We start from the raw sequence: 18,940 nt of genomic DNA, 5'->3' as shown, positions 1-18,940 counted from the left end.
AACCTGTTTATTTTTCTCTATCCTAATAAAAATTATTAGGTTGGTAGGATCCTTTGTGATCTCTAATACTATTAATTTAAGCTGGTTTTTGCATATGAAATTTTTCTATATTTTTCCAAAGTTACAAATAACTAAGACTTCTCAAGAGACAAGATGCCGTTACAATTACAAAGATCAGTGTGTGATAAGGACTAAAGAACAATACAAAGAAATTGAGATTATAATTTTTTCCTCTCAAATATTTACCTAATGTAATTTAAAGACTTTAATGCCTACTGCAGTGCTGAATACACTCACTTGATTAAACCTTGTTCAATAAATGAGTAAACTTAAAAAATAAATAAATAAATGCAAGAACAATCCATCCACTAAGTGAATAATAACATGGTTTCCAGAAAAAAAAAATTGATTACTATTGTACAAATAAGTGGATGTAAATTATTTACAGCGATAAAATCTTTGGCAAAATTCAATACAAACGAAAATCTATACAAACAAATTTTTCTCACCACGTAGTCATTATGAGATTAGAGAATGTACAAAGGTTCAGGTGTTGGCTCAAAGACAGTAAATGAAGGGTAGGAATAAAAGGAAGACTTCTCAAGGGATGAAGGTAATAGCTCTTCCAAGTTATTGCTATAGATCACAAAGATGTGTGAGCTTTGAAATCCACAAGTTTGTGGACATCAGTGAATCTGGGAAAATGCCCAGTTAAGGAAGATAAATGAAACAGGATGATTAAATGGAAATTTTCAGGTGAGGTTCCTAAAACAGACATCATGTTCTAAAGAGGATACTTAACACAAGATTTATAAAGCAGATGTCAGAAATTCCTATCGTGGCTCAGCGGAAAGGAAATCTGACTAGCATCCATGAGGACGCAGGTTGGATCCCTGGCCTCCCTCAGTGGGTTGAGGATCCGGCATTGCCGTGAGCTGTGGTGTAGGTTGCAAACATGGCTCAGATTTGCATTGCTGCGGCTGTGGCGCAGGCCAGGAGCTACAGCTCCGACTGGATCCCTGACCTGGGAACCTCCATATGCCATGAGTGCAGCCCTAAAAAGCAAAAAAAGAAAAAAGAAAAAAAAAAGACAATAAATAAATAAAGCAGCTGTCATAATTTTAATAATAACCACTCCACACCTAATAGAATGACCAAAATCTGGAATCCCAACAACACTAAGTACTGGCCAGGTGTGGGACAACAGGAACTTATTCATTGCTGGTAGAAAGGCAAAAAGCTACAGACACTTTGGGAAAGTTTGGGCAGTTCTTACAAAACTAAACATACTATATGATCCAGCAATCACACTTCTTGGTTTTATACAAAGGGTCTGAAAACTTATGTACACACACACAAACTTGTGCACAGATATTTGTTTATTCTTTACTCACAACTGTCACAACTTGGAAGCAGCCTAGATGTCCTTCGGTAACTGAATGGATACATAAACTGGTACTTGGAAACAATGGTGTATTACTTAGCACTAAAAATAAATGAACTATCAAGCCCTGAAAAGACAAGGAAGACCCCAGGAACCTTAAGTGTGTATTTACTAAGTGGAAAAAGCCAGTTTGAAAAGACTATATGATCCCAACTATATGACATCCTGGAAAAGGCAAAACCATGACCACAGTAAAAAAGTATCAGTGGTTGCCAGGGATGAGAGTTGAGAGGGTAAACAGATGGAGCACAGAAGAGTTTTTAGAGCAGTGAAAATACTGTGTATTATAATGGTGGACGTGTCATTGTACATTTGTCTAAAACTACAACACCAAGGTAAACTGTAGACTTTTGTGTGACTATGATGTGACAGTGTAGGTTCATCAGTTGTAACAAACGTACCATTTTGGTGAGTGATGTTGATAACGAGGAAGGCTATTTATGTGTGGGTACACGGGGTATAGGGGAAATCTGTATCTTCCTCTCAATTTTGTTGTAAATCTAATACAACTCTTAAAAAAAATAAAGCCTAAAATAATTAGTATGAATTGATCGTTTATCCACTTGGGAAATAAAAATTTTTTTTCTTAAACCTACTGGGTCTCTTGCTAGTTAAAGCACATACAGAAAGATGTGTTGAAGTTAGATGCAGTTCCTAGAGGGTATAAATTGGCTTAGGCAATGCAGGGGATCAGAATATGCCCGTTCAAAATATCCCAAAATATTTGGTGTAATGATTGTTTTAAGTTGAAGACATTTGAGATTCATTGGATGGAAAAAAACAAAAAACCTTCTGGGAACTTCCCTTCTCTGACTAAAAGCAGTAACTTCAAGGAAATAAGGCTGCCATAAATTCCTCTTCAGGGTGGATCTACTTCCAGAAAGGAGAATGCAAATAAAACCTACCCCAAATCTCTTCTCCAGGATATTGTTACAGTCTTTTCTGAAGAAGAAGACAAGACCACTCATACCTGTATAGACAGACATTATCACAAACCTTCTCATCTCCCAACTGTTTTCCTAAAAGCCATTTGCCCTTCCTAGAGAATTTTTTTTTTTTTTTTTTTTTAGGTCTGCACTGCAGCATAGGGAAGTTCCCAGGCTAGGGGTTGAATCAGAGCTATAGCTTCCCGCCTACACCACAGCCACGCAACATAGGATCTGAGCCACCTCTGCAACCTACACCACAGCTCACAGCAATGCCAGATCCTTAACCCACTGAGCAAGGCCAGGGGTCAAACCGGTATCCTCATGGATACTAGTCAGGTTCATTACCACAGAGCTACAACGGGCATTCCCGCCTTTCCTAAAGAAATCTATCTGTCCCTCCCACAAGAAGTCTTTTCTCCTCCCTCCTCTTCTACTAAATTGAACATATAATCCTTTAACCATTTAAGGAGCCAGCTACTTCCTCTGATGGTTCCCATGTGCATAGGAAATAAACTTCTCTTACTAAACTGTTGTTTATCAGTGTAATTTGTAGGCCCCAGGGAAAAGCAATTTTTTCCCTGTCCTACAGCAAAAAGGGAAATTTGTTGGCTCAGCCAACTGCACTTCAGGAAAGGTGGGTGTGAGTTGGGCTCAGAGATGACCACAACCAGAAGTGGGACACCACCAACTCTTTCTCCATCTCCCGTTTCTGCTTCTTTCAGGGGACCAGTCACTTTTTCCCTCCACAGACTGGATGCTTCCACACAGCCAGTGGAGTCATGGCCATCAGAAAACTCGGACTCATACCTCATAAGTTTGCCACCTGAGATAGCCTGAGACCCTCTTCATCAAGTTGAAGATCAGAAATCCCCAGGACAGGAGTTCCTGTTGTGGCTCTGCGGAAACAAATGGGATTAGCATCCATGGGGACACAGGTTTGATCCCTGGCCTCACTCAGTGGGTTAAGGATCCGGCATTGCCATGAGCTGTGGTGTAGGTCACAGATGCTGCTCAGATCTGGCACTGCTATGGCTGTGGCATAGTAAGCCAGCAGTTAAGGCCCCTATTTGATCCCTAGCCTGGAAACCTCCATATGCCGAAGATGCAGCCCTAAAAAGACACGAAAGAAGGAAAGGAAGGAAGGAAGGAAGGAAGGAAGGAAGGAAGGAAGGAATCCCTAGGACTGGCCAAGCTTGGGGAACACACCTACCTCCAGCCAACCACTGGGTTAAGCAGATTGGTAAGAAACTTGGGGCTCCCATTGAAGCACACATTGAAAAGCAGTATTTCTCTCAGATTGTTATGATCATTATACAACCTCAGATGTGATAAATTCATTTGAGTAATAAAAAAAATTAAAAAATAATAAAATAAAATAAATTACATATAAAATTTAAAAAAAAGAAAAGCAGTATTTCTGAGAAGAGAGCATCACTCTAGGCAGACAGAACTGTAGCCATCCACTGTACAGTCCTCCCACCTGGCACTGTAAAGACCTACATGGCTCCCTTGGCATCCTGAATCCCCATCTCTTGGGCATCCTGGGTCCCCAGATTTCTCCGCTAACACTGGGTTGGCAGGAGTGGGTGGGGGGCAGCTGAATCCTGCCCTGGATCACAGCCAGTCATCTGGAGCCTTTCTTAACTCAATGTTCAGCGTCCAGAGGGCTAGATCCTTCTCCATTCTCTCTCACTTTATTCCGACAATTTCCGGAACAATGCTGGCCAGCATCTGAGATGCCTGTGTCTCTACCACACGGCTCCTAAGTTTTCCCCCCACTCTGTACGCGCCCTCGACTCAGTATTATTTGTCTTAGAAATCTAGACCCCAAATAAAACTGCGCCGTGCTCCTTGCTGGAGCGGATCCTGGATTATCAAAGTATCAAACAATGGTAATGGGGGGGAGGGGGAGGGCACTGAGCCCTCCTTTCTCCTGCTCCCTGCTCTTCCTCTCCCCCTTCTGCAGAGCCCTTCTCTGCGTTGTTACCCCAAAGGGGCCTCTGCACTTGCGCAGACTGTGTGCCACGCCCTTCAACGCTCTAGTGAGACAAATTTAGACATAAAACAGGAAGTAATTCTCTATGTGGCTGAGAGTGATCTAAGAGAAGCTATTGCCCCAAGATAATTTAAAGCTAAAATGTGGGGAAGCGGTTCTCAAACATTATCATGGATCAGAATCATCTGGAGGGCTTGTTCAGCCACATCTTCTTGGGCCCAAGCCCAGAGTTTCTTTCAGTAGGTTTGTTGCAAGGCGTGAGAATTTGCATTTCTAAAAAGCTGGTGCTGTTGGTCCAGGGCCTGCACTTTGAGAACTGGTCTGGAAGAGGCTTAAGAAGAGAGAAAATCTCTCTGGATCACAGGCTGTCATCTGAAATTGAAAGTTTTGGCCTGGATCAGCTAAGGTGCTCTTTAGGGCTGACTTTCCATGAATATACTGTTAAATGGGTGACCACGTATGTCCTTGTTCAAGCTATTCTCATTAACATGAAATAATGATTGATTATTAAGGTACCATAAAAATTTCCAGGAGCTTCAGTACGCTGATCTACACATAGCAAAAGTTCATTAAATAAAATTCATTAGAGTCAGCCAGTGAAAAATTTAAAGAATTTTTTTTGCCACACTCATGGCCTGAGGAAGTTCCAGAGCCAGGGATCGAACCCATGCCATAGCAGTGACTCAAGCCACAGCATCGACAACACCAGATCCTTAACCCATTGAACCACCAGGGAACTCCTGAGAATACTTTACTTATTTTTTAATTTTGTCTTTTTAGGGAGGCATCTGTGGCATATGGAAGTTCCCAGGCTATGGGTCAAATTGGAGCTGTAGCCGCCAGACTACACCACAGCCACAGCAATGCGGGATCCAAGGCTTGTCTGCAATCTACACCACTGCTTGCGGCAACACCAGATCCTTAACCCACTGAGCAAGGCCAGGGATCAAACCCTCGCCCTCATGGATACTAGTCAGGTTACTTACTGCTGAGACACAACGGGAATTCCTCCTAAGAATATTTTAAATAAATGCCCTTTTACTCATAATTTCAGCCTCCTACAAAAAATGTCTCAAAGCAAAGTTTACATTGGCATTGCAATACAGAACAAAGTAATGATTAACATATAAGGGTTAGCATATGACTAACATTTAAAGGCCTTAAATATGAATTAACTGTTGGTCCACCAAACACGTACCTTCTTCTTCCCTTTCCATCAACAAATAAATATTAATTGCATTTTAATTTAATATGGTGTCCATTCTCCTGTAATAGCTATGTTTCTTCTCAACATCTAATTTTAGCAGATAATTAATATGTTACAATTTGAACCTTCAGTCATTCAAATATTGCCCCTCTGCCCCCCACAAATAAATCTCATTCACATGTTAATTTGCTTAAATTGGAGACAGTCTACAATCCTGGAGCAGCTGTGACCATCATCCAGGGCCAGTCTTTGATCCCATGCTCTCCTCCAAGACCTAATACCCATCTTCTCAGAACCCAAAGACTGAAGGGGACCCAGTCCACACCCCTAATCTGAACAGCCAAATGTGCTTCAGGGTACCACACCAAGGAATTCCCAGACTCTGAATGGACAGCCGAGCAGTCAGGAGTTTTGAATCAATTCTTGACACCATGGGCAGCGTCTACTTAGCTCCCTCTGTCAGTGACTCCAGGAAACTGAGAACAGGTCACCCTGAGAGACATGGAGCAGAGCCAGCACTCAGGTATTTAATCACCTTTCCACCTGCAGTGTGCTTACCTGCAAAGGCTAATGTTGCCGTTTTACTGGGAATGGTCATAGTTGTCACATTTTAAAAAATAAAAACATAAATTATACCAATATTATCCAGGAAACCATCATGTCTTCATAAGTCAGATTCCTTTCACTCTCCACCATCCCTAATCCTAGAAGTTTATTTCTCTTTGTTCTTGGCCCACCTCTAGACCTTTTGATAAAAGTCTAGAAAACTTCTGAACTGCACACACCAATACAGAAATCCTAAGGTCAAAAACCTTGCTTTGTCTCTGTTTCATGTTTATAAAATTCATCTCCTCAACTAGATCCCAGGCTCCTAGAAAACATGGGTTCTGTTTTATATCTTGCATCCCTTGTGTGCTGTGTCTGAAGGGACAGCTGAGATCTGGAATCCCAAGTCCTCTTGCCAATGTCTGCTTGGTTCCCAAGGGATATATATATGGAAGAGCACATGTTATGAAAGGGATAATGCGGGCAATGTATTATCTTTATCCCTGGATAAATCATCAGGCAAAATCCTTATGGTGGGACTCTACCGTGATGGAAGAGAATGGCAAGACTAATGGGGAGCCCACTACTCACCTCAAGACCTAGAGTAGAGCTGGTCCCATGTGCCTTCTCCATGCTTCCTGTCTTCCTGGGGCCACCCACATCCCTCACTGACTTTCAGCCACATGTCCAAATTTCCACCCCACCCTAATATAGTTGGCCTTGGTTCCAAGGACCTAGGGCTGGAATAAGGCAATTGCAAGCAAGATGGCAGGATGTAACAGGACCTGATCAGCAGGCTGAGCCAGCGTTTATATGGGAGAACAGACATACAAATACCAAGGAAGACAAAAGTGACAAAAGATAGGCTGAAGGTAAGTTAGGATTAATCAGGGGATAGCGGATGTCCACCATCTCGATGCTCCTTTAAAGGTAAACTGGCTAATGTTTCATGCACTAGTGCTATGGTCCCTTGATCAGGATACTGGCTCTTTGGAATCCTTCCTGAACAGGTTAGCTCTAAGTCTCTCTTGGGGAGGGAGAGGAATCCAACTGGGGGATTAGGGCTAGGATGGGGGACAGTGCCTGTCTGAGAGGGTAGTAGGAGCTGGATGCCTAGAGAAAGAATAAAGAGCCTTTCTCCTTTAAGAGTGAGCCTAATAGGCAGATCTTCACCCTTCTCTCCTGGGTCTTCTACTGGTTTTTGCTTCGCCTACTTTTAACATTCTGACTCTATGAAAGGTGAAAAAACGAATCAAGTGGCCTTAGAGAAGTTGGCCCTCTGACTCTCATCAGAAGTTCCTTTCCTGGAGTTCCCATTGTGGCTCAGCGGTTAAGGACTCGACATTGCCTCTGTGAGGATGCAGGTTGGATCCCGGGCCTTGCTCAGTGGATTAAGGATCCAGTATTGCCACAAGCTGAGGCATAGGCTGCAGAAGCAGCTCAGATCCCGTGTTGCCATGGCTGTGGTGTAGGCCACAGCTGCCACTCAGATTTAACCCATGGCCCTGGGAACTTCCATAATCCGCAGGTGTGGCCATAAGAAAGAAAAAAAAAGAAGAAGAAGTTTATTTCCCACTATCCCCTTGATTTCTGCACTGAAAAACATAAGTGCTTGCTTTCCAAAGGTGGAATGAAAGGCTGAGATCCTAGGGTCTCCCTGGAGCAAAGGTTCTCACCTTGGTTGCATATTAGAATCAGATGGGAAATTAAGAAAAAATTCTCATTGGAGTTCCCGTCGTGGTGCAGTGGTTAACGAATCCGACTGGGAACCATGAGGTTGCGGGTTTGGTCCCTGCCCTTGCTCAGTGGGTTAACGATCCGGCGTTGCCGTGAGCTGTGGTATAGGTTGCAGACGCAGCTCGGATCCCGCGTTGCTGTGGCTCTGGCGTAGGCCGGTGGCTACAGCTCCGATTCAACCCCTAGCCTGGGAACCTCCATATGCCGCAGGAGCGGCCCAAGAAATAGCAACAACAACAACAAAAAAAAAAGACAAAAAAAAAAAGAAAAAGAAAAAAAAGAAAAAATTCTCAGTGACCAGGCAGCATACCCAAGCCAATTAAATAAGAATCTTGGGTGTGAGACGCAGCAGTGTATATTAAAACTGCCCAAAGGAAAAAAAAAATGTAATTGTAATGTATACATGTAAGGATAACCTGACCCCCTTGCTGTATAGTGGGAAAATAAAAAAATTAAAAAACAAAAAAAAACTGCCCAAAAGATTCTTTTTTTTTTTTTTTTTTCTTTTTAGGGCTGCACCCATGGCATATGGAGGTTCCCAGGCTAGGGGTTGAATTGGAGCTGTAGCCGCCGGCCTATGCCACAGCCACAGCCACGCCAGATCCAAGCCGTGTCTGCAACCTACACCACAGCTCATGGCAACACCAGATCCTTAACCCACTGAGCAAGGTCAGGGATTGAACCCACAACCTCATGATTCCTAGTTGGATTTGTTTCCGCTGCACCACAAGGGGAACTCCCCAAAAGATTCTAATGTACAGTCAAAGCTGAGTACCACTGACCTGGAGATTAAGCATCCTTTCTGAAGCCCAGTTGTACATCAGAATCACATGAGGGACTTCTAAAACTATTAAAAAAAGAGAGAGAAAAAAAATGGAGTTCCCTTGTGGTGTGGTGGATTAAGGATCTGGCATTGTCACTGCAGCTGCTCAGGTCCCTGCTGTGGTGCAGGTTCCATGCCGGGCCTGGGAACTTCCATATGCCATAGCCTCTGCCAAAAGAAAAGAAAAAAGGAAACAAACAACTAAAGACAGCCCAGACCAATTAAAATCAGATCTCTGGGGACTGTGATCAAGGTAAGTATATTTTTAAGGCTTCTAAGCTTTTAAGGTTTCTTTGTGTGTATGTGGTAAACCATACATAACATAAACTTTATCATTGTAACCATTTTTAAGTATATCATTCACTGTCCTTAAGTAGATTCACAATGTTTTGCTACCATCCCACTACCCAGTTCCCAGAGCTTTTTCATCATCCCAAACAGAAACTTTGTATCCATTAAACAATAACTCCTTATTTCCCCTCCCCCCAGCCCTGCTAACCTCTATTCTATTTTCTGTCTCTATGAATTTACCTATTCAAGGTACCTTATACAAATGGAAACCTATAATACGTGTCCTTTTGTTTCTGGCTTATTTCACTTAGCATAATGCTTTCTGGGTCCCTCCATGTTGTGGCAGGTGCGAGAATTTCCTTCCCTTTTATGACTGCATAATAGTCCATTGTATGGATAGAGCACATTTGGCTTATCCACTCACCTGTGAATGGACATTTGGGCTGTTTCTACCTTTTGGCTGCTGTGAAAAACGCCACTACATATATTGGTATACAGAAGATCTGGGTCACCTTTTTCGGTTCTTTGGGGTATATACCAGAAGTGGGTTTGCTAGATCATTTGATAATTCTATATTTAACTTTTTGAGGAACTGTGAGAGCCTCATGTGATTCCTATGTGCAGCCAAAGATGAGAAACACTGGTGTGGCCAGCATCCCTCTTTCCTCCTAAGAGAGTACTGGCTGGTAGTTAGTAAATATTATTGGATTAATTTCTTCATATATTGCATTGCAGCCCAATGTGGCTGCTAATGTCACAAAGTCAAAAGACTGTCAGGTGGATTAATGTGGTTAGTGTCTCATGGCCATGAGAAATACCATGTCAATTGCAGTTCCTACCTTCAGTTGAAATATGTCCCAGTGATTTGTTAGTACTGATTATTAAAATATCCCATCACGGCGTAGCGGAAACGAATCTGACTAGGAACCATGAGGTTTCAGGTTTGATCCCTGGCATCGATCAGTGGGTTAAGGATCAGGTGTTGCTGTGAGCCGTGGTGTGGGTCGCAGACTCGGCTTGGATCTAGCATTGCTGTGGCTGTGGTGTAGGCTGGTGGCAGCTGTAGCCTGAGAACCTCCATATGCCACAGGTGTGGCCCTAAAAAAGCAAAAAAATACATCAGGGTTTCTGATTTGCTTTGTAGATAGTAGATTAGACCTGATTGAAGACTTTTCCTATCATAATACTACATCTATCATGATACCTGGTATTACTTCCCAGATATCTTTTCTTTCTTTCTTTCTTTCTTTTTTTGGCTTCACCCACGGCCTGCAGAAGTTCCCGAGACAGGGATCGAACCTGAGCCACAGCAATGACAATGCCGAATCCTTAACCACTAAGCCACCAGGGACCTCCTTGAATAGGAAAGAGAAGGTGGTGATATCTACGAGAATGTGGTGTACATGGGGATTCTGCCATCTCATAGAAGGCAGTGCTAAACTAGCTGCTGAAAGCCGCATGGGACTTCCCTTGCCTGGGAGGGATTTTTTTTTCCTTCTTGCTGCTCTACATGGTACTTTCTGCTTCACATTTCCAGCTTTCCTTCTCGCTCTCAGCAGAGTACTTACCACTCCCTTTCTTTGCCATAATCAGAGATTAGATTTAGTCAACCTTGTGCTCTAATGCACTGTAAGAAAGAACTGACAAAGATGTATAATGTATTGTGTCCTCACTAGCTTATCTATCTGGGTTGTCTATGTTTTTCTTTGTCTTTGACTAAGGTATTTTGCTACTCTGAAGTTGTGGAAAACTGATAGTGATGCAAATAATTCTCGATTATAAATAGATACATTCTGTCAGGTAGAGGTTCAATGGATTTTCCTCCTGCACTATAGAAGAAGCTGGTTTGCACTGATTAAGCAATTGATTCATTTCAGCACCCTGCTAGGCTTACATATTTCTCTTTGGATTCTCCTTTGAAATGTTCGTAACACCCTTCGGGTTCCCTTGTTCACTAATGTGTTAAATAAAATCTTTGACGATGTTCATGGTACATTTGCTAAAAATCATGATTTTAATTTTCTTTAAAAAAATCGCATTTTATCCAGCATCTGAAACACCAATAACACCAAGTGTTGGCCAGGTTGTGGGGCAACAGGAATTCTCATTCATTGCTAGTGGGAATGCAGAAGGATTCAGTCACTTTAACAATTTGAGGGTTTCTTACAACACTAAACATACTCTCACCGTAGGATCCAGCAGTCACACTCCTTGGTATTTACTCAAAGGAGTTGAAAATGTATGTCCACACAAACCCTACACACAGCTCTTTACAGCAACTTTATTCAAAGTTGCCAAAACTTAGACACACCCAAGATGTATTTCAGTAGATGAATGGATGGATAAACTGTCGTTCATCCAAACAACAGACTATTATTTAGCACTAAAAAGAAACAAACCAACAAGCTATGAAAAGATATGAAGGAAAATCAAATGCATACTAAGTGAAAGAGACCAATCTGAAAAGGCTGTATGATTCCAACTGAAAAGGCAAATATACAGAGACAGTAAAAAGGCCAGTGATTGCAAGGGGTTGGGAAAGAGGAGGGATGAATAGGCAGAGCACAAAGGATTTTTAGGGCAGTGAAACCATGATGGTAGACACATATCATTATACATAGAATGTGCAATACCAGGAGTGAACCCTAATATAAACTATGGACTTAGGGTGATCATAATTTATCAAGGTAGGTTCATAAGTTGTTATAAATGTACCACTCTGGTGGGGGATGTTGAGAATGGGGCAGCCTATGCATATGTGAGGGCAGAGGGCATATGGGACATCTCTCTGTATCAATTTTGCTGTGAACCTAAAACCACTCAAAAAAAAAAAAATACAGGCTCAATGAAAACCATCCTTTAACAGTATTTGGCACAAGGTAGGCATCCAGTAAATATTTGTGAATGCTGGCATTGTAGGTCAACTATGCTTCAGTAAAAAATAAATAAATAAATAAATTTGTGGCGCTCCTGCTGTGATGCCATGGGATTGGTGGTATCTTGGGAGCTCTGGAACATGGCTTCAATCCCCAGCCAGGCACAGTGGGGTAAGTAAGGATCTGGCATTGTTGCAGTTACAGCTTAGGTTGAGACAGTGGCTTGGATATGATCCCTGGCCTGGGAACTCCATACGCCATGGGATGGCCAAAAATGGAAAAAAAAGGGGGGGGGAATTAATAAATGAATGAATTTAGGCAAGTAAGTGTTGTCCCTGCCATGGGTGATTCATCCTGAAGGAAGGGTGTGGACTACTAGTGCAATGCTTAGCCACCATTCCAAAGCTGAAAGTGAAATGGGAAAAATCCCCCTAATCCTTTAGGAGATGGTGGCAAGAAGGGGCTGCAGGGGATGAGGAGAGCTCTGTGCAAGAGAGTGCTATTTAAGTCACAAGATTCCTATTTCCTTTCTCTCTGTTGTATACAGATTGCAAGACCTCCAGGTTTTTCTCCTGCCCTGGGCCTTTGAAAACCTGTCCAGATATGAAATAATATGTTGTTCTAGGCATTTTTGGTGAGCATACCATCTCTAGTTAAATTGTGTAAAGGAAAAAATATCTCTGAGTCAGTTTCCAGATTTGTGAGTGTTTCGAAGATGACATCAACGGATCTCTATAGAATGAAACCACAAGCTTCCTACAAATTGTCTGGATTCACAAAGCTCTATGTCACTTTCAACTAATGAGGAAGAACTTCCAAGAATATTATCTTTAGACATGCATGAATTTTCAAGGGGGCATTTAAAAGTCAGATCTCCATTATGTTTTTCTCTTATCTTTACATAAATGTAATGGTTGATACAGAAAAGGCAGCTAAATTATTGTTTATTATGTTGTTTTCAACATCAATGTGGTAATTTTGAAAGTACGAATAAACATTGCATCTACTTCTCCCAGATACTTTCTATGTGCATGTAAATATTCTTATTTAATTCTCCTAACAATCATTTGAAGCAGGTATTATTGTCTTCTACTCTTTACAGGTGTGAAAATTGAAGCTGAGAGGTTAAGTAACTTGCCTAAAGTCACACCATTAATGAGTGGCAGCATCAAGACTCAAATCCAGGGCTAAGGGAGTTTCCACTGTGGCTCAGCAGTAATGAACCTGACTAGTATCCATGAGGATACAGGTTCCATCCCTGGCCTCACTCAGTGGGTTAAGGATCTGGCTGTGATGAGCTGTGGTGCAGGTCACAGACATGGCTCATATCTGGCATTGCTATGGCTGTGATGTAGGCCGGCAGCTGCAGCTCTGATTTAACCCCTACCCTAGGAACCTCCATATGCTGCAGGTGCAGCCCTAAAAAGCAAAACAAACAAACAAAAAAACTCCACAAATTCAGGGCTAACTCTAACTGGGATAGTCTTTCTTTTTTTTTCCGGGGGCGGGGGGAGGGGGACAGCACAGCATATGGAAGTTCCCCAGCCATGGATCAAACTCAAGCCACAGCAGTGACAATGCCAAATCCTTAACCACTGCGCCACCAGGGAACTCCCTCACATTCTTTCTACTGTGCAATCATACCCCAGAAGAAAACCACAGGAGTGAAATTACATTTTAAAAAATTAGTGTGGGACTGAGAGGAGAAAAAGACCAGTCATAAAACATAATGTTAGTCCAAGACAGAAGCTGAGGGTGATGGGTGGGGTGAATGCATAGATTATACAATTGCTAGTGTGAAACACAGGAGGCACTTGGAGAAGCAGAGGAGTGGTGGAAGGTTACTAACACCATCAGTACCCACCTGAGCTGTATGGGATAAAGACGCACCTGATCAAATTGGGAAGGACAGTCACAGGGTAATGAATGAGAGGTGCACAAGCAAAAACATGCTCGTTATATACTTAGAAAAAAGGCTGCTGAATCTCAATTTTTAAAAATTAGAGGCAAGGCTAATAAGGACTAGACAAATAAGGTCTAGAAGACATGATTTCCATAATTGGTACCTGGAGATAATAGACTGACACTTGTTCACCGACTGAGGACAGAGTGGAAAGCACTAGAAGTAATTGAGAAAGGTTTAAGTCAAACTGAGTATGAAACAAGCATTTGCATTTATAAAGACAATAGCTAGCATTTATTATCTACAACGTGCCAAGTTAAGCGATTTACATACACCAACTCCTTTAATTCTGATAACAACTCTGTATACTGTATTTTCAGCCCCATCTTAACAGATGAGGCAGAGAACTAAGTAACTTATTCAAAGTCATAAAACTAGAATCCAGCAGATCTTCCTGGATCCAAAGGTTGTGCACTACTGCATTCTGGAACTCTGAACTTGGCACGGGATTTGAAAAAAAAAATCACTGGACAGTGATTAGTGGTGCCAGAATGTGGTGGAGACCGTACCGAGCAACCACCTTGATAACAGGTGGTGAGAATTTGGGTGTCCAAATTACTGCTACAGAAAACCCTGCTGTTTCCTGCAATGAAAAGTTAAATGTCACCAGAAATTGAGCCAGAAAGCCTTCCGTCTGGAGGCTACCTGGCTGGTCACATCTCAAAAGTTACTTGTTCACTTTTGTCTCAAACCACCCTCTAGTTTTCAAAAGGGGTAATGGTTTGACATCTGCATTTATTATTTCGTCTATTCTGAATCCTTCTAAGCAAGAGCACCCTCTATAAAGTTGCCGGCTTTGATTTGTGAAGATTGAAGGTGGCAGTATGACTAGGCGGAAACCGGACGACTTCTGCTAAAAACAATTACTTCCAAGGTCTGATTCGGTTTAAATACACCATAGCCCAGTTTTTGTGTTTTTCTTTCTTTTTTAAGTCTAGGCACAGATTTCAGCATTTTCCATTAGGTATCTGAATCTCAACCACCACTTCCCTTGGCAATGCCATGTACATCTAACCCTAAAACGAGGAAGCCTCCGCTGAGGTTCCCAAATGTGGGTGCTGGTGGCGGGGCCGGGCACACGCAAGTCACGGAGTCAGCTGAGTGCGCCTGTGGAGGAGCGGCCGGGTCGGCGATGGAAAGCCGCGTGCCCCCCTCTTTGGCGTGAGGCAATCCTCCTCCCACAGCTTTGGGAAGCCCCGAAGCCTCAGGCTTCCTCACGGTAGCAGTGCCGCTCGGGCGTAGTTCCTCCACCTCTTCCTCCCCGAGCTGCCACCACCCGACCCTTCCTGCTCAGCCACGACTCCACCTCCCTGGGTTTGAAGCGCGCGCCTCCGCGGACCCGGAGGTGGCGGGGAGGTCCGCGGAGACGCGCGGCTGCGCGCACGCGCTTCGTGGGGGCGACCCCGCCCCCGCCCGAGGCCCCGCCCCCACCGCGCCGCTGGCTGGCCCGCCTGCTGCGCTTCCCAGGCAAACCTGTCTCAGTGGGGCGGGGAGCTGAGCTTCCTCCTCCGAGTGCGGTGCAGGCGCCGCCAGATTCGTCCTTCCGCCCCTGCCTCCGCGGTGTCGCGGCGAGCGAGGGGGCGAGCGGAAGGTGCGCGATGCGGCCCGCGGGAGCAGCGGCCATAGCCGGGTCGCCGGCGCGGGACATGTCGCTCTGCGGGGAACTGCTGCAGGCCCCGCCGTCCCTGGTCTCGCAGCCGCCAGCGGCCGCGCCCTCGGGGCCGCAGCTCATTGCAGCGGCTGGCGCGACCCTCAACCGCCTTCCTGAGCCGCTGCTGCGGAGGCTCAGCGGGAGCTTGGACCGAGCGCCCGAGGGCCGGGGCTGGAGGAAGCTGGCCGAAGTGGCAGGGAGTCGGGGGCGCCTCCGGCTCAGGTGCGGCAACGGGGCGGGGGATGGGGAGGGGGGGAAAAAGGGAGGGGATCACGTGAGGGCGGGGGGCCGTGGGGGGGGGTGAAATGGGCCCGGGAGCGGGAACCTGGATGCGGCGATCAGTGAGGCTGGAGAGCCTCAGGGCCCCTTGAGAGGGTGAAGGGGCTGCTGATGTGGAGGGGGTGCAGTGGGACGAGGTGGGAGAATTTCAGTAACGTTCCAGACGTAGAGCTGAACCCAGGAACGTCCTGGGAATACAGATATTGGCAACTGGATTCTGCGTTCACACCCTTTTCCTGCACTCCCCTTGAACTAAAAGAGAAATCGACGTTGACAGAGAACAGTTGAGGAAAGTTACCTGGAGACCATTACTATAGGGCGGTAATTCCAAAGGACTTAAAATTCACAGACGTAGAAGACCTAAGGAAGGTTAGGAAGGGGACATGCAGATAGAGAGAGAGTGAGGGTGAAGGGTTTGAGGTGCAAGAATTGTGAAGGTTTTAACATAGGTGTAGAGAGAAAAGGACCGTGGGGAAGACTGGAGCTAAATTCACCGTCTTCCTGCATCGAACCAACTTGCCACATTTTCTTGACTTCACCATGAACATTAAACTATACCCATTACCTAGCTTGGAACTGCTGCAGTCGCAGTTCTTGAACTTGTGGTCTCAGGACTCTACCTTAAACTCCTAAGAACTGTTGACAACCCAGAGAGTTTTTAAGGTGGTTCTGTATATTACATACATAGAGTATATTCTGATATTCACCATATTAGAAATTAAAGTTAAGAATTTTGTAATTCAAGAGAATAAGTCATTACATGTTAACAGAAGTGACATGTTTTTGTGGAAAAACAAACTTTTCCAAAACAAAATTTAGTTAGAAAAGTGGCATTGTTTTGCGTTTTGAAAACCTCTTTAATGCCTTGGCAGCATCTTTTATGTGCTTCGCTACTCAGTCTGTTGTACTATCACAGGTCAGGTAACACTGGATACTCCATTGTATTCCTGAGAATGAATGAAGATGATCAGTAACGTCTTAGCATTATTGTGAGAAATCATTTGAGGGATCCTGTGAAAAGGGTCTCAGGAACTGCACTGGGGCTTCCCAAACCACATTTAGAACCACTGCCCTAGGAGATTGTGATTATGATTTTGGTCTACCTTCGAACTCCTTAGCAGTTTTTTTAACTTCTCCTATGACTAAGCTTTGTCTTGTACTATAATTGTTTGTACATGTCTTTGTAAACTCCTTGAGAACAGGAACCATCACTTAAGATCCAGTGTGCTTATGCATAGAACCTATCTTAGGCACTCAGTACATACTTGTGAATTCAGAGGGGAACTATTCATTCAAAATTACATTTTTCTGAGTGTCTGTTATGTGTAAAAGTTTCTTAAGATGAAAAGATGTCAAATATTTAGCTCCTATTCATTAGGGCTTATTCTGAGACATTCGCAAATAACATGGTAAATGCTGTGTTAGGAGTTCCCATTGTGGCTCAGTGGAAATGAATCCGACTACGGACCATTAGGTCATGAGTTCGATCCCTGGCCTCTCTCAGTGGGTTAAGGATCTGGCGTTGTCGTGGGCTGTGGTGTAGGTCACAGACAAGGCTCAGATCTGACATTGCTGTGGCTGTGATATAGGCCAGTGACTGCAGCTCTGATTCAACCCCTAGACTGGGAACCTTCTTGTGCTGTGGGTGTGGCCCTAAAAAGCAAAAAATAAAAAATAAAATAAAATGCTGTGTTGGATGTGAATAATAGTAGCAATGTGTATTTAACCATTTATTAAGCATATAGTATATATGTCAGTGTACTGAGGGTTCACATGTATTATCTACTTTAACCCTCATACCAATGTTGAGTTTCAGAATTTTGGGGCTTAAAAAACAGGAATGATGATTTGAGATTATTTGGCTGTTCAGAGGAGTAATGAGTGAGGATGGAATCAAGAAGCGGTAAACTTCCTAAGTTGAGTAGGTAGATAGCATAGATTTTTCTCCGTTCTTGGAAAAACACATTGCGCTTTTGGCTGTGCGAAGAAAATCCAAAATGTGTACTACTCTTCCAGGTCCATGGCTTTCTGAATTTCTAGACTTAAAATAACAAAAAAAGTTGTCTCCTTTGGGGGGAAGGGTAGGTCATATCACCAGATCTGTGATTAGTCAATTTGTGAAATTAACCAGTATTCTAGTTTAGGAGGGTTCTGCCTTTCCTGAAGAGGGTTCTCCTGAAATGAGCACCCTGTTTGGCCATGAGGGAGGGAGAAGAAAGTCAGCAAGGCCCTGCCCCTAAAGAGGCATGGCCATTGGAATCTAAAAGTAGTGGACACCTGACATCAGGTGTGCAGTTCTCCTCCCTAGGAGGAGTTAGTTAAGTTTTAAGGCTACAGAATGGTATTGGCTTTGTTGGAGGAACTAATGGAAAAGTTTGCAGCCACTTCTCTGGTGAAGGTAGTACAGAGAGAAGGGTGGGGCCTAGCAAGAGGAGATAACAGCCGAGGGTGTGCAGTTGTGGAATTGGGATTTCAGGCTGGGAAATCTGCTGGAGACAGATGGGGTTCAGCCAGTGTTCCAGAATGGTGAAGGTTAGCTCAGAGCAGATTAGCTGTGCTGGGGAAAGGGAGCAGCCCTGAAAGTTGGAGAATTGGAAAACATTAAGATCAAATCAGAAGAAAAAACTGGCATAGCAGAAAGTTAGCCCTAGGAACCAGGGGACTGGAAAGTGAAAACTGAGGGGGCAATGTAAGCCAGTGATGCTTTTTCTATTTAAGACGAAAGGGTTTTTTTTTTTTGTTTTTTGTTTTGTTTTTTTTTGTCTTTTTGCCATTTCTTAGGCCGCTCTCGTGGCATATGGAGGTTCCCAGGCTAGGGGCCCAATCGGAGCTGTAGCCACCGGCCTACGCCAGAGCCACAGCAATGCTGGATCCGAGCCGCGTCTGCGACCTACACCACAGCTCAGGGCAATGCCGAACCCTTAACCCACTGAGCAAGGGCAGGGACCGAACCCGCAACCTCATGGTTCCTAGTCGGATTCGTTAACCACTGCACCACGACGGGAACTCCGAAAGGGTTTTTTTTAATGTTTTTAATTTTTTTATTGTAGTTGATTTACATTGTTCTGTCAACATCTGCTGTACAGCAAAGTGACCCAGTCATAACATCTATATGTACTCTTTTTCCCATATTATCTTTCATCATTGTCCATCACAAGTGACTGAACATAGTTCCCTGTGTTGTACAGCAGGACCTCA

At 43.8% G+C, this 18,940-nt stretch overlaps 1 protein-coding gene across 2 annotated transcripts in view; it reads left to right on the top strand.

Moving 5' to 3' along the window:
- The window catches only part of MALT1 (MALT1 paracaspase), a 67,983-nt gene continuing 64,285 nt past the window's right edge, over nt 15,243-18,940 (top strand). For both annotated transcript variants that reach the window (XM_021100025.1, XM_021100024.1), the window contains exon 1: nt 15,243-15,685. In XM_021100025.1, the coding sequence (XP_020955684.1) occupies nt 15,411-15,685 (275 nt within the window). In that variant the 5' untranslated portion in view covers nt 15,243-15,410. The remainder of the gene's footprint in view (nt 15,686-18,940) is intronic.

The sequence above is a fragment of the Sus scrofa genome, chromosome 1 (assembly GCF_000003025.6).
Source record: "Sus scrofa isolate TJ Tabasco breed Duroc chromosome 1, Sscrofa11.1, whole genome shotgun sequence".
NCBI lineage: Eukaryota > Metazoa > Chordata > Mammalia > Artiodactyla > Suidae > Sus > Sus scrofa.
Note: the sequence above shows the minus strand (reverse complement) of the source record. Positions and strands in the feature narration are given on the sequence as shown.